Consider the following 26817-nt stretch of genomic DNA (forward strand, 5'->3'; position numbering starts at 1 on the left):
CTCTTCTGGGCATGGAGGATACAACCATGAATAAAGCATACACAAAAAATCACTGCTCTAATGAAGTTATATTTAATCATTAGAATCTAGTAGGCCCTTCACTCTCTGCCAACTGTGCCTATTAAGTCCTTGCTAAGCCCTTCCCTTCTCTGTTCTTTTTCTGCCTCCAGTTCCTTTCTCACCAAGTGTCATTCTATTACTCCCCAACATAGATTCTCTGAGCCAAGAGAATCAATAGATTCTATTTTCTAACCGCATTCCTACTCTCCAACAATTTCCTCACTCTCCCATATGAGTATGTACCCTTGCTGGTTCTCACACTTGCAACATTCTCTTGCCTCTTATTCTCCAAATTTTGATTCATATTCCATAACGAATCTTTTCTTTTCTGGCTGTTTCCTCACTAGGTCTTCCCAATACTATTCTAATTTACGCTTGATAACATGTTTCTCCAAGTGTTCAAGAGTTGCTTTATAGGGCTATGCTTACTGCCTCCAGCTAACTTATATGAATACAAAAATTTCAAACTTGAAATTTGTGAGTATGGTAGAGTAGAAAGACATGAGCCAGCAGCTGGGCAACCCAGTTTCCCTTCTGTTCTGTTCTGTCACTAACTGTCTAGTATATAATCTTGATCAAGTCACTTAACTGCTTCAGACTTCAATTTTCTCCCTCACTGAAATGAAGAGTTTGACCAGAAACCTGAACAGTCTCTTCCAGTTCTCCTGCAGTTCTACAATTTTATTCTTTTAATTCTGCAATCACACTTTATGAACCTGGAAAAATTGTTTAATTTTTCTACCTTGGTTTTCTTAATTAAGATAGAACTGATTAATCTAAAAGGCATTGTATAAAGTAAATAAGATGTCTTTGAGAGAAAAGAAATTTAATCGAAATTGTATAATCCTATCTCATAAGTTAATTCAAGAAAATTATATGCTGTCATTCCACATGCATTATCACATCACATGTTGGCCAAGAGGTATAAGGAAGAAAAGTAAGTAGTCAGCGATAATTTAAGTTCCATCAAATGAAACAAAAACATTAACTGCTTTAAGTGGGCAAAAAACAAAGAGAAAATTATTTACTTAAATGTACACACACACATACACAGTTACTAATGACATTACCCAATATTAAGATGGTAATTAGTCAAAGAAAGTGCTTTTCATTCTAAAATTCCATATCTACAATCCTTGCATTTTTAATTTTAAAATATTAATAACTTGAGAAGTCAATTTTTTAATATAAGAAATATCTATGAAGATTTCAATTTCATCTACTACTAGTTTATTTTTCCAGATCATTGTATATACTATTAACTATGAAAATCACATAATATGTTGTCAACATAATTTCAGCAGAATTTACATTCTGTGAGATTTTTTATATTTGGCAGAAAAATTTGTAAATGTTATATAAAATATTGACATTTATACAATTCTGAACATTAAGAGGCAAGGACACTGACATTATATAGTCTGTTGAAGCAATAAATCTATTGGGGAGTACTTGCTATTAGAGGTTAGAATAGTTAGTGTCTTTTTATAATGGAGAACAAAGAAAGGGCAAAAAGAGGTGGGGTCTACCTTTGAGAGAAAAATGCAACTTGGACATTGAATATCTCTTACCTTCTTTCTCTCACTTCTAGAATGCTAATTATGTTTGAATGTTGGAGTTAAAAACCTGTCTAGAAAAAAAAATGTTGACTTCTCTTTGGGATTAATTCTCTCTCTTTATTTAAAGAGATAGCTCCCATTTTAATTCTGTGGTTCTTTAATTTTTTTGTTTCTGAAGTACAAGTTCAAATTATTTATCTGTTGATGACACCCTGGAGATTTTTCTCAGTGTTCTCCTGTAGTAGTTGCATGGTTTGAGGTCTTACATTTAAGTCTTTAATCCACTTTGATTTGATTTTTATATATGGTGAGAGATAGGGGTCTAGATTCATTCTGCATGTGGATATTCAGTTTTTCTGCACCATTTGTGGTAGAGACTGTCTTTTCCCCACTGTATGTTCTTGGCACCTTTGTCAAAAATGAGTTAACTGTCGATGTGTGGATTCATTTTGGGGTTATCTAGTCTTTTCCATGGGTCTTTGTGTCTGTTTTTATGGCAGTATTGTGGTTCTTTATGATTTCTGCATTCCTACCTTTTCTTTATGCATGCTTAAGTGCTATTTTATTACATGAGGGTACTAAAGATTTATAGGGATATATCATTAGTTTTATAAAGGAAGTGAAAGTGAAAAATGAATTCAATATAACACATTTCACTTTAAGAATGCATGCCTTTAAGAGTAAAGTTTTATTAAGGATTTCAAACTAGGCATTAACCAAATCACAGTTGAAATATCTGTGTCTAGAGAAATAACAATCACTTTATCAGCCCCTATAATTCTTAGCGTCCTGACACTGAGGAGTTCCTTAAAGACCAAGCAATATACTCCAACACATCTAAAGGCTCTGTGTTTTACCTAAACCTTACAAATTGTGGAAACTATCAGCTTTTTAGAGATTAGCACTTGCCTTGTTAAATGGTAGTAACCCCTAAGCTCTTGTCTTCACTAATAAAGATTAATAGAAATAGATAGAAGCTAAGTATGCCCCTTTGAACCACCTCTTTTATTTTCTGATGAGTGGGTAGGAATAAACAGAATATATTTGACAATTAGCAATGTTAAAAGACAAACTTTAGACAAATTCCGTTTTGCAGAGTTTATTTGAGCAAAAAACAATTCATGAATCAGACAGTACTCAGAATTAGAAGTTCAGAAAGCTCCACCCAGCAAGGTGGGCAGGCAGTATTTATAGATAGAAAAAGGAAGTGACATACAGAAACAGCTTGACTAGTTACAGCTTAGAATTTGGCTTACTTGGGAATAGTGTAAATAGGCATTTGCCTTATATGGACATGAGCTGATCAGTTTACAGCCTGTGATTAGCTGAATCTTGACTGCTGGGATTGGCTGAGACTCAGCTATTTGTTACAAGAATGTACTCTTAAGTTGCGTATTGCTTACATGCCAAGCTGGGTTGCAGTTTGCTATGTACAGAGGCAGCTTTAGGCCCAATTTAATTTAATTTAACAGCAACAAGCCTTTTTGCTCAGAGATCTAAAACATTTGGTTAAAACCACTAAGGTTTAAGGATTTTCTCATCTCACCAAGGTTTGTAATTTCCATTTCCCATATCTAAATAGGACAGCTCAAGTTATGTTTTTCAGCAGCTGTTTTATACCTTTGCAATCTTGATTTCTACATATGCAAAACAAGAAGGTTGAACTATAATCTCTCAGGTTCCTTCCAGCCCCAACAGCCTATGTATGATATAACCAGAAAAAAAAGTCATTACAAATACAAAGAAACATTTTCAGGAGGAGATATTCCACATGCAAACATAGGTTAATCATTTCGAAATATCTGGTATATACACTCGTGAAAATAAAAATAGGGCATGAGGCATTTGTTTTAATAAATCTATTGGGAAATGTGACTTGATAACATTTCACGGGCTTAACATGGTCAAAGAAAATGTTTTGAGCTCATAATGTTCCTTACATTTAGATCTTCAAAATCAAGTCACTGACAGATGCCACCTTTGCCCTGTGGAGACCAAGAAGTAATGTTTGGGGCATATCAGAAATGCTTTAATAAATTCTTTATCAAAGAACAGTTCTGGAGCTTACCTGTGGAATTGTGAAGGTTCTTGTTAAAAGCAGAGATTCTTGATAGAATTATAGAAAGTCTGGAGGTGGCACCTAGCAATCTCGATTTTAAACAAGCTACTCAAATGTTTCCTGTGCACGCTAGAGATTGAGACCCAGAGCTTTAGATTGGACACGTTTGTATATGCTGTTTTAATTCATTCTCTGGCTGCCTTTCACCTCTTCTGTGCTTACTCAGTGTTCTCTGTGCTTTATAAGTTTTTTGCTTCAGTTTTTGTCCTCCCAGCACATTTTTCCTTTCACTCTTGAGCTTTAGGAGAGGGAAAAAATGAATCAATCTGATATGTAGTTAAGATGATCAAACATTCTGAAATTTTATCTAACTCCACACCTTATAAAAAAATTAAAGAATGGCCCCTTACCCAGATATGTGAGAGCTTTTCACCTTTTAAGGTTCTAGGTCCGTCTTCTGCTGCTATATTAGCTCTCTTGACTGTCCTCTGTCCCTGGCTTCCAACAACCCCTATTTCACGCTATTAAGTTTTCTCTTAGATCCTTTAGAACTGAATTCCTGGCTGGGTGCGGTGGCTTATGCCTCTAATCCCAACATTTTGGGAGGCTGAGGCAGGTGGATCACCTGAGGTCAAGAGTTCGAGACCAGCCTGGCCAACATGGCGAGACCCATCTCTACTAAAAATACCAAAAAATAGTTGGGTGTGGTGGTGGGTGCCTGTAATCCCAGCCACTTGGGAGGCAGATGCAGGAGAGAATTGCTTGAACCTGGGAGGTGAAGGTTGCAGTGAACCAAGATCGTGCCATTGCACTCCAGCCTGGGTGACAGATCAAGACTTTGTCTCAAAGAAAAAAAAGAGAGAGAGAGAGAGAGAACTGAATTCCTAAGCTCAGTTATTTTGCTCTTGCTTAGGGGACGCAAAGGGGTTCATTGACCCACTAATAATTAGTCAGCACCATTTAACCTAGAACTGGAATTTTAGTACTTCCTTACGTAAACAAAGCCGCAGCTTGAGGTCTCAACATAGGCAGCCTGCCCTTCACTATATCCTCCTCTAGACCTCTCTGCCACAACGATTTTTTGTTTCCTCCTCCAGGCATACAGAGACCAAACATTAAGCATCGTTATATTCTCTCTTCCCTTCTTCTCTCCCTCCTCCCCAATGCATCCTAGAGACTTAGAGGCAGTCAATAAATATTTGTTTAATCAGTGTCTTTTCTACCATTTGCTGCTTTTCCATGTCTGAGCCCTACCTCTCTCCACCTACCTTTCAAAATGTCCTGCTTGACAGCCTCTTTCATTCTCAAAGGGACCACACTGAATTCCAGACGCCCCAAGGAATTCATTTAACCATTATACATTACATGCCTTTAAACAACTAAAATCTTGCATAGGGAATTGTCGCTTAGGCTTATCATGGAAAAGTGATAACTGAAAGGATGGTACAGAAGCATAAAAGAACTGACCTCTAATTGCATGCAATCTGCATGCACTATTATATTCAATTCATGACATTTATGGTATTTCATGATTCATTTCTTAGGAAATAATACCTCAGAGTCTTGAATAATTTATCTTATTTGATGGAAATGCCTTTATTTTTTCTGAAAATATTGTTTATATTGCAGTTATAGAAAGAAAATCTTGACAATGTGGAAAAGTATAAAGATTAAGAAATAAATCACCTGTAAATCTACCTCTGAGGGATAACCTGGTTGTCATTACAAAATTTTTTCATAGACAAGCATGTACATACAAATACATACATATACACAAATATTTTAGAAAAATTCAAAAAATGTATTTGTTTTGTAACCTGTTTTCTCACTTAGTAACTGACATGATGACTTTTCCATATCCATAAATATTTGACTATGTCATCATATTGAACCTTGCATAGGATTTTACTGTATGAATGCACCATTATATATATAATAATTACCTTTTAAATTAAGAGCTACTTAATTAAATTCATATATAAATTTCATTAATTTCTAAATTTAAAGCATATACAAGTTTCATTGCATTTGAAAACAATCAGTAGGTAGGGGTTTTGCATTTCTTAAGCAATTCCCTCGTATTGAATATTTAAGTTGTTTCTGTTTTATCAATCTTAAATGATGCTATATATAACATTTTTCCACGTATATCTTTGTATCTTTTTCCAATTTCTTTGTTAGTATAAATTCCTTGAATTTAAGCCTGTGGGTCATTGTATTTGCACATTTTAAAGACTTTTATGTATTGTCAAATTATCCTTCAGAAAGTTTGGAACAATTTAATTTCAGTAGATAAGTATTCTTTGGTGATTCTGTTTGACTAAGGCCAAAAGGAGAATTGTATTTGAAATGTCAAGCTAAGTTACCAAATGGCTAAGGGAAATGTTGCTCTACCTGGTTGCTTTGCTTTATATTTCAATCTTTGCAGCATTAAAGACTTTATTATATTTATGTTATAGGTAGCATTATTATGAATTAATTAGTAATTGCTGATAATAGCCGAGTGATTCAGCATAATTTCTAATTTACCTGAAGATAAAGCTTTGCTAAGATGCTGCGTTTCCTCTTTGTTTTCTGGATGATGATTTATTTTATTAATTTAGCTTCTCATCTTCAAGTAAAATGTGGATTTTATAGCATAGATCATTCATTTGTGTATTCTTAAATGGCTTCAAAGGATTAACATGTTCTAAATACAGTTGACGGTAAAGCACTCAGTCTCCTGCCTAAATTATTCATGTTCGGGGGAAGCTTTCAGATAAATGTCTGATTTTACTCTTCCATGTGAGTTGTTGTCTTAGTATTTTTTACACAAAGGAAACAAAGCAGAAAATGTTGAAACTTGGTGAAGACAAATCCCAGGTGCACACAAATAAAGAAGGGTAGGGGGAAAGGAGAAGCATTTGGGAAGAGAAGCAGAAAGGAACAGACGCCAGATGGAAGAACTCAATGGAAAAGGCTGCCTAGGGTGTAGAAATGGAAAAGTCAAAATGTGGGGAGAGACCTTTCCATTTCTCAAGGCAGAAAGAATTCCAGTACTAGCATGAGTCACATGAAAACGAAGTGTTTTTTATTAGTCACTGCATCCAGTTTTTTCTACCAGAAATATTAAGAATCACTGACTATAACAGTATGGAAAAGCAATCGATTCCAGTGCATATTCCATGCCAAAAGTCTCAGCATTCTGCATGTGGAAATAAACATATGGCTAAACACTGCCTTTTCTCAAAATTGCCATCAAACTATCCCCTGTTTTATGGCTCTCAAAAGTAAGTAGCCAGATTTTTATTCAAGACTGCTTTGTAGTTCACAATAGGTTTACTGTACTTTTTTAATGGAATTGTTGGAATCATCGATTATACTTCTAGATATTCTGACATAGTATGCTGCTGTTCTTTTTCAGGTCCCATTTGGAAGCCAGTTCTGACCAGTGGAAGCGTCTGCACCTTTCTCTACAGGAACTTCTGGTGTGGCTACAGCTGAAAGATGATGAATTAAGCCGGCAGACACCTATTGGAGGCGACTTTCCAGCAGTTCAGAAGCAGAACGATGTACATAGGGTAGGACATTTTTAAGCCTAGTGCTTTGCACATGTTAAGCACATAATAATCCAGTGACTAATTTAAAATTAATTTTGTTTGAAATTAAGTTGAATAGAAGTCTTTTTTACTCTTCTTACCCAAGGGTCAATTACAAATAATTCAAGCCATTATATTTTAAATGTCAAACACATCTGTGTTAATAATACCGTTTAAGAAATCGTCCATCTCTTTTGACTATATAAAAAAAAACTTTTCATTATGAAAAATATTGAACATATGCAAAAGTAGACAGAATGCTATAATAAAACTCATGTACCCATCAAGACATCAATAATTATCAAATCACATCAGATCTTATTTATTCTATAGCTCTTCCCAGATTATTTTAAAACAAATATCAGGCATGTGTTATTTTATTTGTTAATATTTCAAAAGGTTAAAAGATAGGATTCACTCTTTTAAGATAATCACCTTGCTACTATAATGCTTTTGAAATATCAATAATTTCATCATGTCAAATATCCAGTCCATATGCAAATTTCCATTTCTCTCATACATATTATGAATTTTTTTAACTTTTTCTGGTTCGGATTTAAATAAAAATTGAAATCAGACCCACACCTTACTTTGGTTAATTGGTCTTTTTATTACTTTTTATTTGGGAGTAATTACAGATTCACTGTAAGTTTCTAAAATAGTATAGTTTCCCTGTACCTTTCACCCTGTTTCTTCTCATCGTTGTATGTCATGCAACTGTAGTACAATTCTTATTGTCATTTCAACATGCAATCAATATAAAAAATGTACATTTACAGCACGTCTCAATTCAGGCTTATTACATTCCAAGTACTCAGTAGCCAGATGTTGCCAGTAGCTACCAATTAAACAGTGCAGTTCTATAGTTTGATCGTATTTGGGTTTGGTTTTTTTTTTTTGGCAAGACTGCTTCACAGGCATTCGTGTATTCTTCCATCATCAGGAGTTGGTATATAATGCCTTGTTTTCTCTTTTTGTGTGATGTTTAATAGCTGTTCATGATCAGTGGCTAGGGGTTGCAGTGTAATAATTGCCTATCTCTACCATTCCTTCTTCATTTATTCACTGGGGTAGGTCTATGGAAAAAAAATGTTTTGCGCTTGTCTCCTGTTTTGGTACTCAGTATACCTTTCATATTGAACAAGCAAAATACATGTTTCAATTTTACTAATTTTTATAATAACAAGTTGTTCACTAGCATCCTCCAACGATGACCAATAATTTCTTTTTGTTTTGTTTTGTTTTGTTTTTACTTACATTTCTATCTTCTCTACTAAGCTCTGAGTGAAAAAGGCAGAGATTTTGTCTTGTCCACCTCCTCCAAGACCCTAGAGCCTAGCAAAGTGTCTGGTGTAGAATGGATACTGATAAGTGTTTTGGAAATGGGAATAAAAGGTACAAGAACAGAAATGAATAGCAAACCAAACAAATTACTACCAAATAATAAAAATTTGAAAAAATGGTGCCACTTTTGTATGTCGAGCATGTAAAGGAAAGATCTCTGTGGAGATAAAGCCAAAGGTGGCATCTTGAGGAAAGGTCAAGGGTTTATATCATTCTGGAGAAGATGATATAGGAAATTATAAAAATGGAAGAGAACATGAAAGAAGACCCAGGGATCTTTGCAAAAAATTCCAGGGAAACTGCCAGTTTCTCCTTTAGCCATTTGCCTTCATATATTTCTGAATATTAAATTAGTTTTTGTGGGAGGGTGAAATGTAATGGTGCTATGTGTTTTAAATGTTCTGACTTTGAATGAACAGCCAAAACACTCTGGTGTACATATAGAAAAGCACTCACTGAGAAGGATGGGCCTTTAAAAAAAAAATGCCTTATGCGATATAGTGAAATGAGACAGAATTTCTACAAAAGATAAATTTTATGCTAGTTCCAGAAACCAAAGAAAATGAATCATTGGACAGGTGCACTAGGAGTCAGGAGACTGAGATTCTAGTCATATTTCTTCATAAGATGGATTCTGATTGCTATTTTGTTCTTCAACTGTAATATGAGGAAATCGGTCCAAATAATTGCTGTGGTTTCTTCCAGCTGGTATTTTGTTATAAATACTGCTTCACTATTCCTGGTTATTAGTTTTGGTTAATTGTTAAGAGTGGTAAAATGTTTGTACTTACTCAGTTCTTACTCAGGAATCTCATGACAAATAACATGACTTGGGGAGATGGTGATGCTGGAGTTATGAGTGATACTGACCAGAATGAAGTTAATCCATCCCCACTTGGTTAGTGTGCTTGCTCAGATAGCTCCCTGTTATCTTTCTTGAATTTCACAAGACTTCCAGCCCATTGATTACTCTGTGTTTTATACATTAGTTCCTCTGACCTTCCATATTTACCTCCTTCCAAGTACAACTTAGAATCAATCATCTAAATTTTAATAACTTGTTTTCAAAACTCCAGAACACTTTGCTTCTTTATCTTTTTGTTGCTGCAATCTACAAAACTCCAAAACTCTAGCTAAATATTCCAAGACTCTAAATAAATATCTAAATATTTTCTCATACCAGACAACAGTGTGGTGGACTGATACAGTACCTTTTCCAGATGACCAGACTTCAGCCTTCCACTACCAAGACATTACTGGGTCAATTTGTGTGTGTGTGTGTGTGTGTGTGTGTGTGGTGGGGGAATGGAGTCTTGCTCTGTCATCAGGCTGGAGTGCAATGGCATGATCTCAGCTCACTGCAACCTCCGCCTCCTGGGTTCAAGCGATTCTCCTGCCTCAGCCTCCCGAGTAGCTGGGACTACAGGCACGCGCCACCATGCCCAGAAAATTTTTGTGTTTTTAGTAGAGACAGGGTTTCACCATGTTGGCCAGATGGTCTCGATCTCTTGACCTCGTGATCTGCCTGCCTTGGCCTCCCAAAGTGCTGGGATTACAGGCGTAAGCCACCGCGCCCAGCCAATTTACCTTCAAAATTGTTCTTGACTGTCTACTATTGTCATCATCATAGTTATAAGAGACCATTTCTCCTAACCGTTCTGAATCTACTCTTGCCACCCTACAATGCAATCTCTACATTTCAGTCAGAACAATCTGTGTAAAAAACATAAATCCAATTATATCAGTCCTTATCTTAACACTGTAGTAGTTTTCTCAGTGCTCTTTGAAAAAGACCAAAATCCTCAACGAGGGTGACAAGGCACTATCTGGCTTGTCTGGCCTCAACCTCCTCTTTTCTAGATGCTCTTCCCTTGCTGTTTGGACACCAGTCATACTGCCTCTTTTTGCTTTTTCCAGTTCTGCATGTCCCTCTTATATGGGGCTTTAAACATGCTGGTCCTCTGTCTCAAACCCTTTTACCTACACCCACCCACTCATAATATCCTGGTTATCATCTAATAATCCTTTACATCTTGGCTTGGACATTGTGCAAGCTTTTCCCGGTTGCCTGCATTTGACCAGATCTCCCTTTACACACTCTCCTAAAATTGTCTACTTTTCTATAACATAGCGTTCTTTGTCATCACATACATGTGTTACTATTTGATAAATGTCAACCACTCTTGCTAAACCATGCTCTTCGAGAAGATTTTTGGGAGGGGGAAAGCTGTCATTTTTCTACCCAGCACATTCCAAAGTGCCTAGTATATAGTAGACACTGATCAGATAAAGGAAGGCTACTGAGACCAAGAGCAGGGAAAGAAAGAAATAGAGTGGTATTCCCTTCTTATTTACAGGATTTTTCTGTTTATTTCTAATTAAGCATCTTTTTGTAAAGCATGTAGAGCTACTTTGATGCACACTGTTTTTTATTTATTTATTTATTTATTATGCTTTAAGTTCTGGGATACATGTGCAGAAAGTGCAGGTTTGTTACATAGGTATACATGTGCCATGGTGGTTTGCTGCACCCATCAACCCATCATCTACATTAGGTATTTCTCCTAATGCTCTCCCTCCCCTAGTCCTCCACCCTCTGACAGGCCCCAGTGTGTGATGTTCCCCTCCCTGTGTCCATGTGCTTCCACTGTTTATCTCCCACTTATGAGTGAAAACATGCGGTGTTTGGTTTTTTGTTCTTGTGTTAGTTTGCTGAGAATGATGGCTTCCAGTTTTATCCATGTCCCTGCAAAGGACATGATCTCATCCTTTTTTATGGCTTCATCGTATTCCATGGTGTATATGTACCACATTTTCTTTATCCATATATCATTGATGGGCATTTGGGTTGGTTCCAAGTCTTTGCTATTGTAAGTAGTGCTGCAGTAAACATACGAGGTACAGTTTCTACTTGTAGTTTGGTCCAATGCTTTTTCAAGCTTCTCTTGGTATCTTTAAGAAAAATTATTGACACAAAACACTCTCCTTCTTCAAACAATATCACCACTACTGAGTGCTGATGAGAGAACAATTTAGTAGCCTATTTGACTCAAAGTTTTGTCTCATGTATGTGGTAGCCCTTTCATATATGGACTATCTAGTTAGTGATGCTCTTGATGCCTGTGGACAAAAGAACAATGGAAAATCCTTGAAACTGGATCTCTCTATCAGATCTCCTGAACTCAGTTAGAAAAAGAGAAAGAAAACATAATCAGTACAAAATTCCATCAAGATCGAACAGTTGACAGATCTTATATTTGTGGACTTTTGTTTTACTTTGCCATGTGTCCAGAATTGTAAATTGTATTGCTCTTTATGGGTTTCTTGATTTAATTGTTGTTTATATAGAATCCTTGGTATCAAGATAGGTCACTGTAATTGCAAACTTATTCCCCATGTATTTAGAGTGCCACTTTTTAAAAAAATCATCTGCTTACTATCCTAAATTATTAATATCCTTTGCTGATGCTTTTTATGGGGATACAAATCCCATTAAAATGTCAATAGTTGAAACTAGAATCAAATATTGTTCATTTTCACTTTCATTTTCCATAAATCAGGATTTTTACAAAACAAGTAATTTGTATTTTTCTTTGTATACCATTTCAGATTGGTGATAATATTTTGTAGTAAAATATTACACGTCTTGTATTCTTTTCTTGTAGAGAAAATATACAGTCAATATCAATTGCTGTCATGGAGAGATATATGGTTCTTCTGTAAGTAAAATGCCAAGATACTCCACAGACGTATTTGGGGACTATAGTCTCACTCCTCAAAGCAATTTTCACACCCATGGGAGTAGATCTGTGCCCCCCAAACCAGCTGGGCAGCGTAACAACTGCAACTGAATAGCTCTCAAGACTAATTAATAAAATAATGCTCCAGATGCGGTGAAGTGTTATAAATAATTAAAGCTCAAATGTGCCTTAGCAAATATAAACTGACCAATTTTTATATCTTTTGAATACATTATCCTGGCTTTTACAGTTCCTCATTACTTGCCTCACTAGACTGACTCGTTTTCAATTAGTGTGTATTATTCTGGTCCAGATATATTTTAAAAACTGACTTCCTTTGTTTTACTTGAGCAGTCACTAAAGTGATATTTATTACTTGTCTACTTCTGTGATTAACCTAGAGAGAGTTTTAAAGGAGCAAATCATAGTGGGGAATTTCTAAGGAGAACTGCAATAAAACATCAGCTTATTCAACTCCCTTCCTCCTACCCCAAATTCAAATGGAGATTAGATCTTGATTATAACAACAGTGTAGGTAATGACTTTTTGTTTGCATTTTTACTAATGAAATTGTTTGTCACTAGGTTTTCATCTTTCAATTAAAAGAATCTCTATAATCCCTTCCCTAGAGACCATTAAGGACACCTTCAGAGCTTCCAGAGATTTTCTGGTTAAGATTTAGATGGAAGTAATCAATACATACATTATTAAAAGAGTGGACAGAAAGCCATTATTGTTTGGATGCTGTTGACAAATGAAAAGGCTTGAATAAAGTAGTTTACTTGTTCATTTGTCAGGTCATATATTATGTATGTTCGATTGCCTCAGAAGTCACCACAAAGTGAGAGAGAGGCTTAGAAATTCGATAAAATTATCCTGAAATCATGTTGTAGATTATACATTTATTTAGGCTAATTCTGTAATCAATGCTGGCCTGCTTACATGGGATACATTTTAGTATGTATGTTAGCTTGATGAGTTTTCTGTGTTTTCTTTTTACAGAAAGATAAAATATCTTAGGGTACCATTTGTGAATGTTAAGATTTAAGTCAGCTCTGTGTTAGGAAAAATGCGCTGTTACCTATCACCTCTGAAAAACAACCAAAAGCTGGGATAGAGTGATTCACTCTTTTTTTATTTTTTTTATTTTTTTTATTTTTTTTTTTTGAGATAGAGTCTCACTCTGTTGCCCGGGCTGGAATGCAGTGATGCAATCTCGGCTCACTGCAACCTCCACCTCCCGAATTCAAGTAATTCTCCTGCCTCAGCCTCCCGAGTAGCTGGGACTACAGGTGCCTGCCACCACGCCCGGCTAAATTTTTTGTATTTTTGGTAGAGATGGGGTTTCATCATGTTAGCCAGGATGGTCTCGATCTCCTGACCTCATGATCCACCCGCCTCGGCCTCCCAAAGTGCTGGGATTACAGGTGTGAGCCACCGCGTCTGGCCAGAGTGATTCATTCTAACATTCAATGACCTGGCCTCTTACAGTTTCTAAACCACTTGACAGTTAGTTATATCTACTCTAAGATGTCTTTTTAGCCACGTTGGAGGAAATAGGCATCTTTTTGATCTATTCTTCATCATTTTTGTATAAGTTTGATATCCTATGCAGTCATATTTAGGGATGCTGAATAGAAATGACTTAAAAATTATTTTTAGAACTGCATTTCTAGGCATTTGAGTCTTCTGAAAACTAAGTCTAAGTCTTCTGAAAACTAGCTTTATCATCAAAACTGAAGAACTGAGTCATCTAGGAATTGCTGCTTTTCTTTAATGACTGTAACAAGATGAGATGTGAATAATTTACAAACTGACTTCTCTACCAAAGTCTTCTGTCTCACTTTGTCAAAATATTTTGATGTCCTGACAAATACTCTTTAAAATAGTATTTGTATAGTATTTTGCCTTTACAAAGCACTTTCATACACATTATTCATTTAATTACAAATAATCCCTTGATCTTTTTCTGTGCTCTTCCTTTTGCCTCCCAAAAAAATTATTTTAGGAAAAATTATGCCATAACTCAGATTCCTAGAATTTATTGATTCTTTCAAGAAATTTATTTATGAAGAGCCTACTCTCTGTTAAGCATATGTTAGTGAACAAAATGAGTCTCTGCCCCATGGATGTTTAGATTTTAGTGACAGAAATACATAATAAACCAATAAATTAATACATGAAAGTATGTCAGGTAGTAAGTGCTATGAAGAGAAAATAAGCAAAGCATGAATAGAGAAAGATTGAGGAGTACTGGCCTATGTGAGGAGGTTATTTTGGGGTGAAGACTTGTGTGAGGCCGGGTACAGTGGCTGATGCCTGTAATCCCAGCACTTTCGGAGGCCGAAACGGGCAGATCCCTGGACATCAAGAGTTCGAAACCAGCCTGGTCAACATAGTGAAACCACATCTCTACCAAAAATTAGCTGGGCATGGTGATGTGTGCCTGTAGTCCCAGCTACCCAGCAGACTGAGGTACCAGAATCACTTGAACCCAGGAGGCGGAGGTTGAAGTGAACCGAGATTGTGCCACTGCACTCCAGCCTGGGTGACAGAGTAAGACCCTGTCTCTAAAAAACAAACAAACAAACAAACAAACAAAGAAACAAAACCTGTGTGAGTGAGTGAACCATTCAGAGACCTTGAATGAAGAGGATTCTAGGCAGAAGAAGCACCAAATTCAAAAACCCAATGGTAAGAACAGGTTTAGAGTGTTGCAGAAATAGCAAGATGGGCTGTGTATCTCAAGGGAAATAAGATCAGTAGACAGTGATAGGTTCTAGAAAGAGGGAAAGGCCAGATAATGAATGGTCTTGCAGGCCATAGTTTGGAGGTGGATTTTATTCTGTGTGTAAGGAGACATCACTGGAATGCTCTCAGCAGGGATGATGTGATCTGATTTATGTGTTTAGAAGTTGACTCTTGCTGCTATGGAGAATTGACTATAAAAAGAGCCATACTGAAGACACAGAAAAAGGAGGGTGGTGAAGTCATCTCGGAAGGAAATGATTACTTGGACTAGAGTGGAAATGATAGATATGGTGAATAATTATTTGATCCAAGATATATTTGGAGGGTATAATTGATAGAACTTAAGATAGATAGAATGTGGAGTTTGAGAGGAAGCAAAGAGTCAAGGATAATTCTGAGGTCAATGGCTTGAACAAATAAAATAATGATGTTGCCATCTGAGAAAGACTTGGGAATGATCATGTTTGAGGGTATGTGCTTAGAGCGAACTAGGGTTCCATTTTTGGATTATGGTGATAGACAGAGACAAAGGGTATGATTCAGAAATTATTTACCACTTATACTTGACAACCTCAAATTTTGGCTCAGTATCTTGAGAACATATACAAATTAATTTGTCACAGGGTTTCCGAATAATCTATTCATTTTTACTATCATTTCAGAAGTAATTTCCAAATCTTAAAGTTTAGGCTCAATGACCTAAGACCTAATTCCCTAAATGGCCATGGGAACAGATTGAGTTTTCACCAGTGATCTTTCAAGGTCAGCTCAGAACTTAACAACATTATTGTCAGTAGGAAGTAACTTCCCCAGTGATTGTTGGAAGCAGCCCAGCCTTAGAATTGAGAGTCAAACAGCTGTTCAAGATGCTGTGTGCGCACTAAACTATTCCTCCATAGTATCACAGACCTGCAAGTAGGCTGGACTATTCTAGCCCATGCCCTTTATCTCAGAGAATACAATTTTTGTTTTCAAAGACTTCCAGAAAAATAAATCTCAACACAGAGTTTGTTAAACACATTTTCCCCTTAAACACTCAAAAATAGTTTTTCATTGAATATAATTAGATTTTAAAAAAATTTCAGGCCTGAAATATGTTCATTTACTTTTCGATTTTACATCAAATTTATTCAATCTCATTTATAAATGAATATTGTTCATGTTGTTGACTATCTGAAAGAAGGGCTGGATGTATCTGATACTTCAATCCCTTATCTTCACTTTTATTCAGAAGTGGAGTGAAAATAAGGCAGGGCTTTTTTTCATCTTATTTAGATGATTATGTAGTCGAACTCATAGAAGCACAGAGTAGAAAAATGGTTGCCAGACATTGTAAGGGGGAGTTGTTGCTCAGTGGTTATAAAGTTTGAGTTATGCAAGATGAAAAAGTTCTAGAAAGCTGCTGTATAACATTGTGCCTATGGTTAACAATACCGATTTGTGCACTTAAGAATGTGCTAACCAAGGTCAGGAGATCGAGACCATCCTGGCTAACATGGTGAAACCCCATCTCTACTAAAAATACAAAAAATTAGCCAGGCGTGGTGGCAGGCACCTGTAGTCCCAGCTATTCGGGAGGCTGAGGCAGGAGAATGGTGTGAACCCGAGAGGCGGAGCTTGCAGTGAGCCGAGATGGCGCCACTGCACTCCAGCCTGGGCGACAGAGCAAGACTCCATCTCAAAAAAACAAACAAAAAAAAACAGTGTTAACAGCGTGAAGTTCGTATTAAGTGTTCTTATCTCAATAAGAAAAGATGATTATGGCCTTCTCTTTGTAGCCCAGATATCTATGTTCATAACTTCTGTATTACTAGCTGTCTCAAATGAATATTAAGGGAAACCTCTCTTTCTGTTGTTTGCTCCATTGCCTCTTTCTTCAAATTTTTTTCTTCCATGAACCCATATGAATTTGCTTTAGATTCTTGGGGGCAATATTCTTGCCACCCTGCCATGTACGTTTCTGGATTCCTTGCCCTTTTCCAAGACCTCACTATTAAGTTAATTGATCGTTGCTTGTCCCGAAGTGAGCATTTGGTAAAATACTTTTTATGTGTTTGAGACTCAATAAATATGGTGGCTCTTAAAATAAAGAAGGTCCTTTTGGTGACAGAATATATTCAGCAACTTTCTTGTCAGACATAGAAACAATACAGGAGACATAAAAATAAGGTAGAAATAATACAGGAACAAGAATGATGATATAAGATGGCAAAACTGTTAAATACAGATCAAGTTACAGATATGACTGTGGTAACGTCTTGTTCTATGCCTGCTCAGTATCCATTTGTTGAATGAACAGAACTGTTGGATCATCCTACATTTCAGAGTCTGTCTAGTGTCCTCTCATCTCCTACCTAATCCTGCAGACTACAGGAAAAGCCCCAAGCAGCAGTTCAAACCATGGAACTTCTGAGTGTTTGGACATGAAAATCTCCTTTAAGAAATCACTAGGTTGAAGAAGGCAATGCTAATAGGACCACTTCTTGAGGAAATTCCACGCGGTAACTCAGCAGTGACACTCAGCTTTGGATCTGGAACATGAGTAGACCTAGAATGAGATCTGTCCATTTTTCCCAATTTACAGCATTAATTTTTTCTCTTCTGATTCATGAGTCCAGGCTTTCACCTGCAAGCCTGTTTTGCATCTAAATCAACTTGGCCTACATATTACACACTCTGGTGTTCTAACTGGGTGTTCTGTATTTGAGTCAACAATGTTTATTGAGCATTTACTATATGCCAAGCTATGGCTATGGTTTTTAAACATCAATAATAATGATGCTTAGCAGAGACTCTCAAACTGCCACCATAGAACTGGCCTCTGGTCAATTAATGATCTTAACAAATTGATTATAGTATACGAGAACTGGATGTAAGAACTTAGTTAAGGTTTTAGCAAATGCCCACATTTTACAAATGAGGACACATAAGAGCAGGAAGAGTTTATCACCTTTTCTGGATCACTACAGCCAGGTTCTGGCCCAGCCCAGGCTTGAAGCCCAAGGCTCCTGCCACTCAGAACAGTGCTCTTTTCACCACTTCAGCCTGCCTCCCAGGATGATTCTGGAAAGTTCTGCTTACAAATATGGATAGTACTTCTAGTCATTCCATCAGATTTTATTCTGAAAAACACAAATTTACCATTTCAATATGAATATAGGTAAAATTCAGCACCAGGCAAGCTGTACATGATTGAAAGACATCTGTGTTTTGAAAAGCATGGGCTTTTACTCACATCCATAGTAATATGATACTAAATCCACTGTCCCCAGGAGAAAGCAAGATAGCTTTTCTCCCTGTCATGTCATTACCTGTGCCTAGAGTTCTCATCTTGTCCCTCTCATGAAGCAAATCAATATTTCACCTTTCATCCCCTCCACACATGGTTCTGAGCTACTTCTATTTATGGCATTATTAGATATTTTTATAATATAAGCAGGAAGCAAGAGGGGCAGAAAAAAATAATCAATGGCTAGGTGTGGTGGCTCACCCTTGTAATCCCAGCACTTTGGGAGGCCGAGGCAAGTGGATCACCTGAGGTCAGGAGTTTGAGACCAGCTTGCCCAACACAGTGAAACCCCATCTCTACTGAAAATACAAAAAATTAGTGGGGCTTGGTGGTGCATGCCTGTAGTCCCAGCTACTCAGGAGGCTGAGGCAAGAGAATGGCTTGAACCCAGGAGGCAGAGGTTGCAGTGAGCCGAGATCATGCCACTGCACTCCAGACTGGGTGACAGAGTGAGACTCCATCTCAAAAAAATAAAATAATTTTTAAAAAAAATCGGTAACTTGGTTCTTCTCTATTACTTTCAGGAATTTTTTAAGTTTCTGATTTCTTCCATGGCCATTAGGATTTTTCCACTTATGTGGCTTCCAAATTATTGTAAGTCGGGGAGATTTTAGTTTTTGTTATCACTCACTTTCAGCTTCACTTTAGAATTGCAAGATTTAGATTCAAAGTATGTAATTAACCGATGGCCTTAGGTAAACCCTAACTTATCTGTATCTCAATTTTCATGGATGAAACATTCATAATATAAAAGTATACACCACAAATATACCTACTCAACCAAACTATTGACTCCTTAATGACAAAGATTAAGTCTCTACATCTTCCCTAACTTTGTACATAATAGGTTCAAAGTAAATATTTTTTGAATGAACAAACTAGTGAGCCAACAATCAGTCACCCAGTTTTCCAGTACTTATGTTGTTTTAAGTGCAATCTACCAGATAATTCAACCTCCATAATAAATGGATTTACCTTGAGATTTATCATTGCTATAATAGTGTAGTAGCATACTTCACATAAGTTTATTTTGTGAACCTTAAGAAGCTAAAGGAAAAACATCCATGTAGTATTCCTATCATTTTCTAAATAGAATGACAGAATATTATTTTATTTTCATAGAGGTGCTCTAAGTCTTTAGTATTGCTTCTAATTCTCCCATATCACTATTTTGGACCCTTGGGTCTGGCTGCCTTGAAAAGGTGAAAAGAAAGGTATGGGGAAGAGAATGTGTTTTAACAAAGATAATTTTATCTGTTCAAGGGATTCAGGAAGTAATTATCTTAACATTTGAATGCTAACATCTAAATATTGTAAATACATATTCTGTATGTACGTGGGAGAGAATCTCTATATCTGATACCTTTTCTCATCATCACATAAAGGAACTGACTTCTCTGGTTTAAGATATTAACCAAAATTTATATGACAAAATCAGTATATATGAGTGTATATTTTCTCAAACCGCATTCAAACAGACCTTTTGGGGAGGGAGACAAGACACTTATCAAAATCAAGGCTCTTGACCTTAAATATTCTTGTTTGTCTTTTTTTAAAAAAAAAAAAAAAAAGTCTTCACTTTTCTTTCTTTTAAAATGCAATAAATTATACTACAACATGCAGTTTATGGTGAGTTATTAGATACTGAACAATTGATTTTCCATTATTTTAATGCAAATTCTACATTGCTTTTTTACTATATAAAGCCATTTGTTTTCAGCTCCATGCTACAAAGACCACAGATGTTCATTGCCTAGAACAGCGTCTGATACATAGTAGTTGCTTGAAGTTTAAGTGACTAAATTAAGGAGGATCTTACATATAACCATGTTTAAAATTACATATTATTATTTATAGTTTTTCCCACATAATAAGAATTATTACCATTTTCTTTATCCTCTGACCTCCTTGAACCAACTATTTCTCTCTTTTTGTGGGAGTTTTATCCTTTTGTATTTAATCTGAATCTTTTGAAATTCTAATGATACAATCACTTAACCCTCTCTTCCATGCACTTTCTTTTCTTAGTTTCAGGCAACAATGTGAAAATAATGGTGCTTATGTCTTTGTAATAACAGAACTTTCTTTGTCTTTTCTTTAGCCCCATTTTAATCCTCAGTGACTCATATGTAAGAAATGAACTGTGCAGCTGTGGTGGATCTAAGCCCTTGGCAACGACTCGATGGGCAAACAAGTGGTCTCTCACAATGGATGGTCCTTAGCTTTGAATTATTTACTGTCCAGTTTTAACAATAGAATTATATCATCAAATAGTGCCTTGGACTTTTAAAGTTTGATAAGACCTTTAAGATACATTTCCTTATTTTACAGACCTTGTTCCAACAATTATCTCCACCTTCTGTCAAGGTCGTAACATGTATCTTTCTCTGCTAGGGTGACCAACTTTCCTGGTTTTCCTGAGACTGTCCAATTTTCCTGAGACTATCCTGGTTTTAACATTGAAAGTCTCTCATCCTGAAAAACTCAGTGCTGGGCAAACCTAGATGGTTGGTTACCCTACTGCTAGCTTCCATCTTTCACTCTAGGTTCAAATCATTCCTATGCTAAAAAGAACTTCTTATCCCTTTATCTTGTTATCTTCTCTGTCCTCCTGTCCTGTCTTCCTCTTTTCCTTGTCAGAAAAAGAAAAGTGAACATTTAATTTTCACTTGAAATACCTACTCCTTCTTCCACTTGCTCCTCAGCTACACCTACTTCTGAGGCTTCTGCCCTCCACTGAAATTGCTCTCACCACAGCTAGTGAACACTCTGCAATGCTGATCTTACTTTACTTCTATGTTTCATTGGGCACGCTTGGTCACCCTCTTCCTCTCAAAATTCTCACTCTCTCCTTGAAATTTCTACACTCCTCATTTCCCCTAATCTCTTCACCTATTTGTTCCTTTTCGGTCTCTCAAGAGATCCCGTTCCTGTTTGCCCATTAAACTTCGATATGTAGGCACTCAATGTGTCTTAGCTGAATGAGAAAATAACTCCTAAATATTTTTTTTTCTCCTCAAACCTCAGATTTTATTATTTCCTTGTGGAAGGAATGTTAGCTTTCCAAGCTGAGCATATCACAGTCCCTTATTCTGTCCCCCATGCACAGAACATCCCCCCACAAACACACCATCAAGTTGCGTTTTTAATATTGCTCTTCAATAATTTTATCCTGAATGAGCATGAGGGGTTCTGAATCAGAGGCAGATTTCATTTAATTACCTTACAGTAAATATTGTTGCTGTGCCCTTCCTTTGCCCAAAGACTTACCCCCAGGGCAACATGATGAACGCTGATGAAACATTTTCCTACTTGAGTGGCTGGGTACTCCATAAGTGGGAGACGAGGAAAAATCTTTTCCCTCTGCTTATAAAGGAGAAGGAGGCTGCTATCCCTCTCTCTTTCTGAAAGGTTCTCTGTGGAAACATAATGCGCCTGAGTTCTAACTCCAGCTTCTCCAGAAACCAGCTAGCCCTATGTGTCTCATGTTTTACAATCTAGAAATGTCTCCAAGGTCTGGGTTTCGTATTTTTGAAATGTAAATACCTAGAGAGATACCCACTCCAGTCTTTCTGACAACACAGAGTTTAGCTTAGGAACCTACCCTGAGCTATAACCATTTGACCCTCTTGGATCAGAGAAATGAACTAGATGAATCGCTACAGATCTAATCTCCATGGTGTGGGAAGTTTCTCAGGAGGCTAGAGCATTCTGTAGGTGAACTGAGACATCCAGGAAAGTTTATTTCCTCATACTTAGTTGAATTGCACCCAGCGTTTGTTCATCTACTCAATCTAGACACTGAGAGTCATTCTTGTTTCTTTTTCTCTCTTCTCTCCAGTATCTAGTCAGTCACCAAATTTTCACACTTCAGATTTTTAGACATTTCCCTATTCTATCCCCATCATTTTTCCTGGTACCATTGACCTGAGTCAGATTCTCATAATCTTGCACTGAATTCTTACAATCGCCTCATTATCTCTCTGATTCCATTTCTGTTCTTCTCAAATACATACTCTGTATTTACATCAGGAAGATCTATTTGAAACACACATATTCCTGTGCCACTCCCTTGGTTAAAACCATTCAAAGGTTCCTGATTACCTTCAAGGCAACACCTAAGCCTCTTAGCGGACCATATATGATCATAGAGAGGCAGAGCTTCAAATTCTGGTTTAAAAATCTAATGTATTTCCAGATAATGATAGTGTCTTTTTCATCTTTGGACATGCCCTCTCCTTGTTCTTTATGCTGTAGAAACACTGGCCTGCTTGAGATACCGATATATACCATACTGTTCTATGTCCTATGTCTCTGCACTTGCATTTTCCTCTTCTTGGAATGTCCTCTAGCATACTCTTCCTTGAATAAGTCATGTTCATGCTTTTGAATTCTATGTGATTACTAGCTTCTCCTGGAAGCTTTTCCTGATTTTCTTCCCCATATTACACAAGTCTATAGCACTGTCTACATTGTATTGAAATTATTTACGTGTTTGACTCTTCTGTTATATGTTAAAAGTTCCAACTTTGTATTTCCAGTTTCAAGTACAACCACTGACATGTGATAGTTCAATAGAGGGAGCCATTATTATTTTTATAATTAGTAAGGTCAGTATTAATTGCCTCCAGTCAGGTCCAAACAGAGAACTAGGCAAAATGATAATTTACTTGAATCTGGGAAACTTAATTGTATGAAAAAATACACAAGAATACAGCAACTGTACACACACACACACACACACACACACACACACACACACACAGATTTCAAGTGAAATATTAGGAGAATCAGCTTTATATGCAAGCAAAGTAAATAACTCACGTATCCAGCATGATTTTAGGGTACAGAAATATCCCATTATTCAGAAATTTCTTCCCTATCTATAGGCTGAATCCTAATATTCTACTTACAGAACTCCAGTATTTTGGTTCAAACGCCTTCCCTTTCTCTGTTGAATTGTAAATAACTGTGGATGATGAATCATTTTGCAAAGTATCAGACTCAGGATTCTTTTGAATGGTGAACACCACTAAGATTTTATTAAAAAATGTGTCATACAATACAGCTGTGGAACACTTCTGTAATATAATGGTGTATCTGAATTTCGAGGAAGAATACTGCTAATCTGTTTTTCTCCAGTGAAAGAACAGGGCTTAAATTCAACAGGCAACATTGCTAAAAGTAAGACAGAGTTGAAAAAAGCTACAGAAATTAAGCCCTAGATCAGGACAAATATTATGACTGTTATTGTTAAACAGATATATTAGCATGTATGTAGCATGCACTTAATAATTTTATTAATACCCTCACTTCTGAGATCAAAGAACCTGGGTCAATAACTCTCTTCAATGGTGTCAGAGTATCTGTTAGGTTCTTCTAGGCTCACGGTATGCCTCGCGATCCTTTTAGCACTCAATTATGTATGAACTTACTGTTTTCACTCTGCTTCTAGTGTTAATTTTCTCCCTTCTTTGGATCTAGAACCTTTTTGAAGGCAGAAACTATACATTTTGTTTTTCTCTTGATCCCCTGGATAAAGGAATATTACAGATTAAACATTAATTCTAGGTCTGTTCATTTATAGAAACTAGCCCCCGTAATTCCTACATCCATAATAGCTCAAAACATTTCTCCTATTCTCGAAGAGGTCACAATGGATGATGTAATGACTATTTTTCAAAAGTATTGAGACTTTTCAGTTAGCTTACCTATTTTATACCTTGTCAGACATTTTGACAGAATTAACTGGTGATTATCAGTTGGATTAATTGTATACTTTAACATAGCCTAAGGTCCTGTAAATGACCCTTAAGGCTTCCTGTTATATTCTGGATATCCATTATTTTGGATATCCATTTGTTTAAGTCCTCATTAGCCACGCCAGAGCTTTGCAATATATACCTTGTAACTTTACCTGTAGATTTCAAGTATGGCTGTCAGGTTACATAAACAAAGCACTCTTATCTCAGTGAGAGGGCATTAACTGTTGGGAATGCTCCCCCCATCTCCCCAGAATAGCTTTACAAACACAGTGCTTTCCTCATTAACAGACCCATGTAGCCTTTTTAAAAAATCATTTTATAACCATCAGTGTATAAATAAAAGAGATAGAAATTGACCTGGGAGTTTCATAAACAAGTTCTAAGCACCCAGGATTAATTTTGAGAAGAATGCCACAAGCCAAATAAGCACTTCTTTTCATCTCCTTTCACAGGCCTTCAAGAGGGAATTGAAAACTAAAGAACCTGTAATCATGAGTACTCTTGAGACTGTACGAATATTTCTGACAGAGCAGCCTTTGGAAGGACTAGAGAAACTCTACCAGGAGCCCAGAGGTAATTGAATGTGGAACTATAATAACATATTGATAGAAGGATCAGTGGTGACAGAGCAGCCCATCCATTCTTGCTGCCAGGGCCTGGATAGCTCTCATATTTTCTTGGTTAAATAGAATCAATTCAAATTAAGCATAGATGCTGAAAAACAATAAGGACTCATAAACTACCACGCATAAATCTGTTTGCACATTCATAAATAAACATTAAAAGAGATTAGCAATCAGTTATTGGAACATTTAGAAAATAATAAACAAAGGGAGTTATCTGTGAGGAGGAATTCTATTGTTGCAAAGACTACAAGTTAATTTTCCATTTAAGAGCCTGCCTAAAGTAAATGAGAGCTTGTGCTATGCATCCTAACGTTTTTCTTCTCAATAGCTTAAGTGAATCTTAAATTATCAGATTGATATAAGGTAGAAACTCAGGAAGACATACTTTAGATGTTCTGGGCTGTATCAAAGTTTATGCCAAAGTATAAAAAAGCCATTAATCAGTAGGTTACCCTCTTGTTAAGCTGTACTCTTTCTTTCTTCCAGTATGACCTTTTTGACAATGTTAAAAAAAAAAAAAATGAATGTGGCCTAAAACCTTGTTGTATTGCCAATTTAGAGCTGCCTCCTGAGGAGCGAGCCCAGAATGTCACTAGGCTTCTACGAAAGCAGGCTGAGGAGGTCAATACTGAGTGGGAAAAATTGAACCTGCACTCCACTGACTGGCAGAGAAAAATAGATGAGACCCTCAAAAGACTCCAGGAACTTCAAGAGGCCACGGATGAGCTGGACCTCAAGCTGCGCCAAGCTGAGGTGATCAAGGGATCCTGGCAGCCAGTGGGCGATCTCCTCATCGACTCTCTCCAAGATCACCTCGAGAAAGTCAAGGTACCGTCTACTTCTTTGCTTCGGGGCTCTTTGAGAGACTCAAAAGAGCTTCTAATCTGAACTTGAGTGCAGTGTTACCTTCCCACAAAGTTAAAGCTAGAGCACTTAAGCAATAGAAATCAGTCCATCTTTCACAAATTCAGTCTTCTTTCACATCGTATTTTCTCCAAGAGAAGACAGTGATCTAATCATTTGTCTGTCTTCAGTTATATGAAATGAAATATTAAAAAAGTTACAGGGCAAGAAATCATTTTGACTTTGCTATTAAGTGATTGTACTAAAGTCTGGTGTGTGTGTGTGTGTGTGTGTGTGTGTGTGTGTGTGTGTATTGCTTGTGTTACTTAGTATCAGAATACAGAAAAATAAAACGCTTAATCAAGAGCCAGGAGTCTAGGTGTTGGCCCTTTTGCTAACTAAATTATATGACTTGGGTAAGTTATGGTATGGTGAAATAAGGTCGTTAATGTGTGGCCCTTCCCTTGGAAGGCAACATTTGTAATACAGTTTCAAGTTTCATCGGCCTACTGCAGAAGTGTGGGAAAATCATTATATATTTGGAAGACTACTGTCTGTAAGACCAAAGTTAAATTCCCTTGTGGCACAAAGATGGCAAATGTATTCTACAGAAAAAAATACATATTTAGGACTATCATTTTGAAATCAGCAACTACTCATCTATTGTCAAAACCACAAAAGTCCTCCTAGATTAAAATTCAAAAGAAGTTAAATTCCCTCATGCACTCAGCATGTTTGCCAGCATCCTCAGCATCCTCATTCTAGAAGTTGTCCTCTTCCTTGGCTTTCATGGAACTGTTCCATCCATGTTCTTCTTCCTATATTTTTCTAGATTCTTTACCTACCCACCCTTCAAATACTGTTGTGCCCAAGTTTCTAACCTTAGCCTAATTCTCTTTTGATTGTTTAAACCCTCCCTGTTTGAGATGGCATGAATGGTGATGTATCTACATCTCTAGCCCGCATCTCTCTTCTGATCTCTGAATCCATATGGCATCAGGATCACAAATGCAACTATTCTGAAACCAAGTTCATTTGTTCCTCTGTTTTTCCATGTCCCCACTTCTGTCCCCTCCTATCTGACATTTTTTTCCCCCTGTTTCCTATTTCAGTTAATGAATCATCATCCAACAAATTTTCCAGGCTAGAAACTTCAGGTTCATCCTTAAAGCCTTCTACATTTTCACTGACAGCACATGATGG

At 36.7% G+C, this 26817-nt stretch overlaps 1 protein-coding gene across 3 annotated transcripts in view; it reads left to right on the forward strand.

Moving 5' to 3' along the window:
• DMD (dystrophin) overlaps positions 1–26817 on the forward strand; it is a 2258239-nt gene that overhangs the window by 1866886 nt on the left and 364536 nt on the right. For all 3 annotated transcript variants that reach the window (XM_037986581.2, XM_073013821.1, XM_073013822.1), the window contains 3 exons: positions 7082–7238; positions 24598–24718; positions 25331–25599. In XM_037986581.2, coding sequence (XP_037842509.2) covers positions 7082–7238; positions 24598–24718; positions 25331–25599 — 547 coding nt within the window. The remainder of the gene's footprint in view (positions 1–7081; positions 7239–24597; positions 24719–25330; positions 25600–26817) is intronic.

This window comes from Chlorocebus sabaeus, chromosome X (genome assembly GCF_047675955.1).
Source record: "Chlorocebus sabaeus isolate Y175 chromosome X, mChlSab1.0.hap1, whole genome shotgun sequence".
NCBI classification, from domain to species: domain Eukaryota; kingdom Metazoa; phylum Chordata; class Mammalia; order Primates; family Cercopithecidae; genus Chlorocebus; species Chlorocebus sabaeus.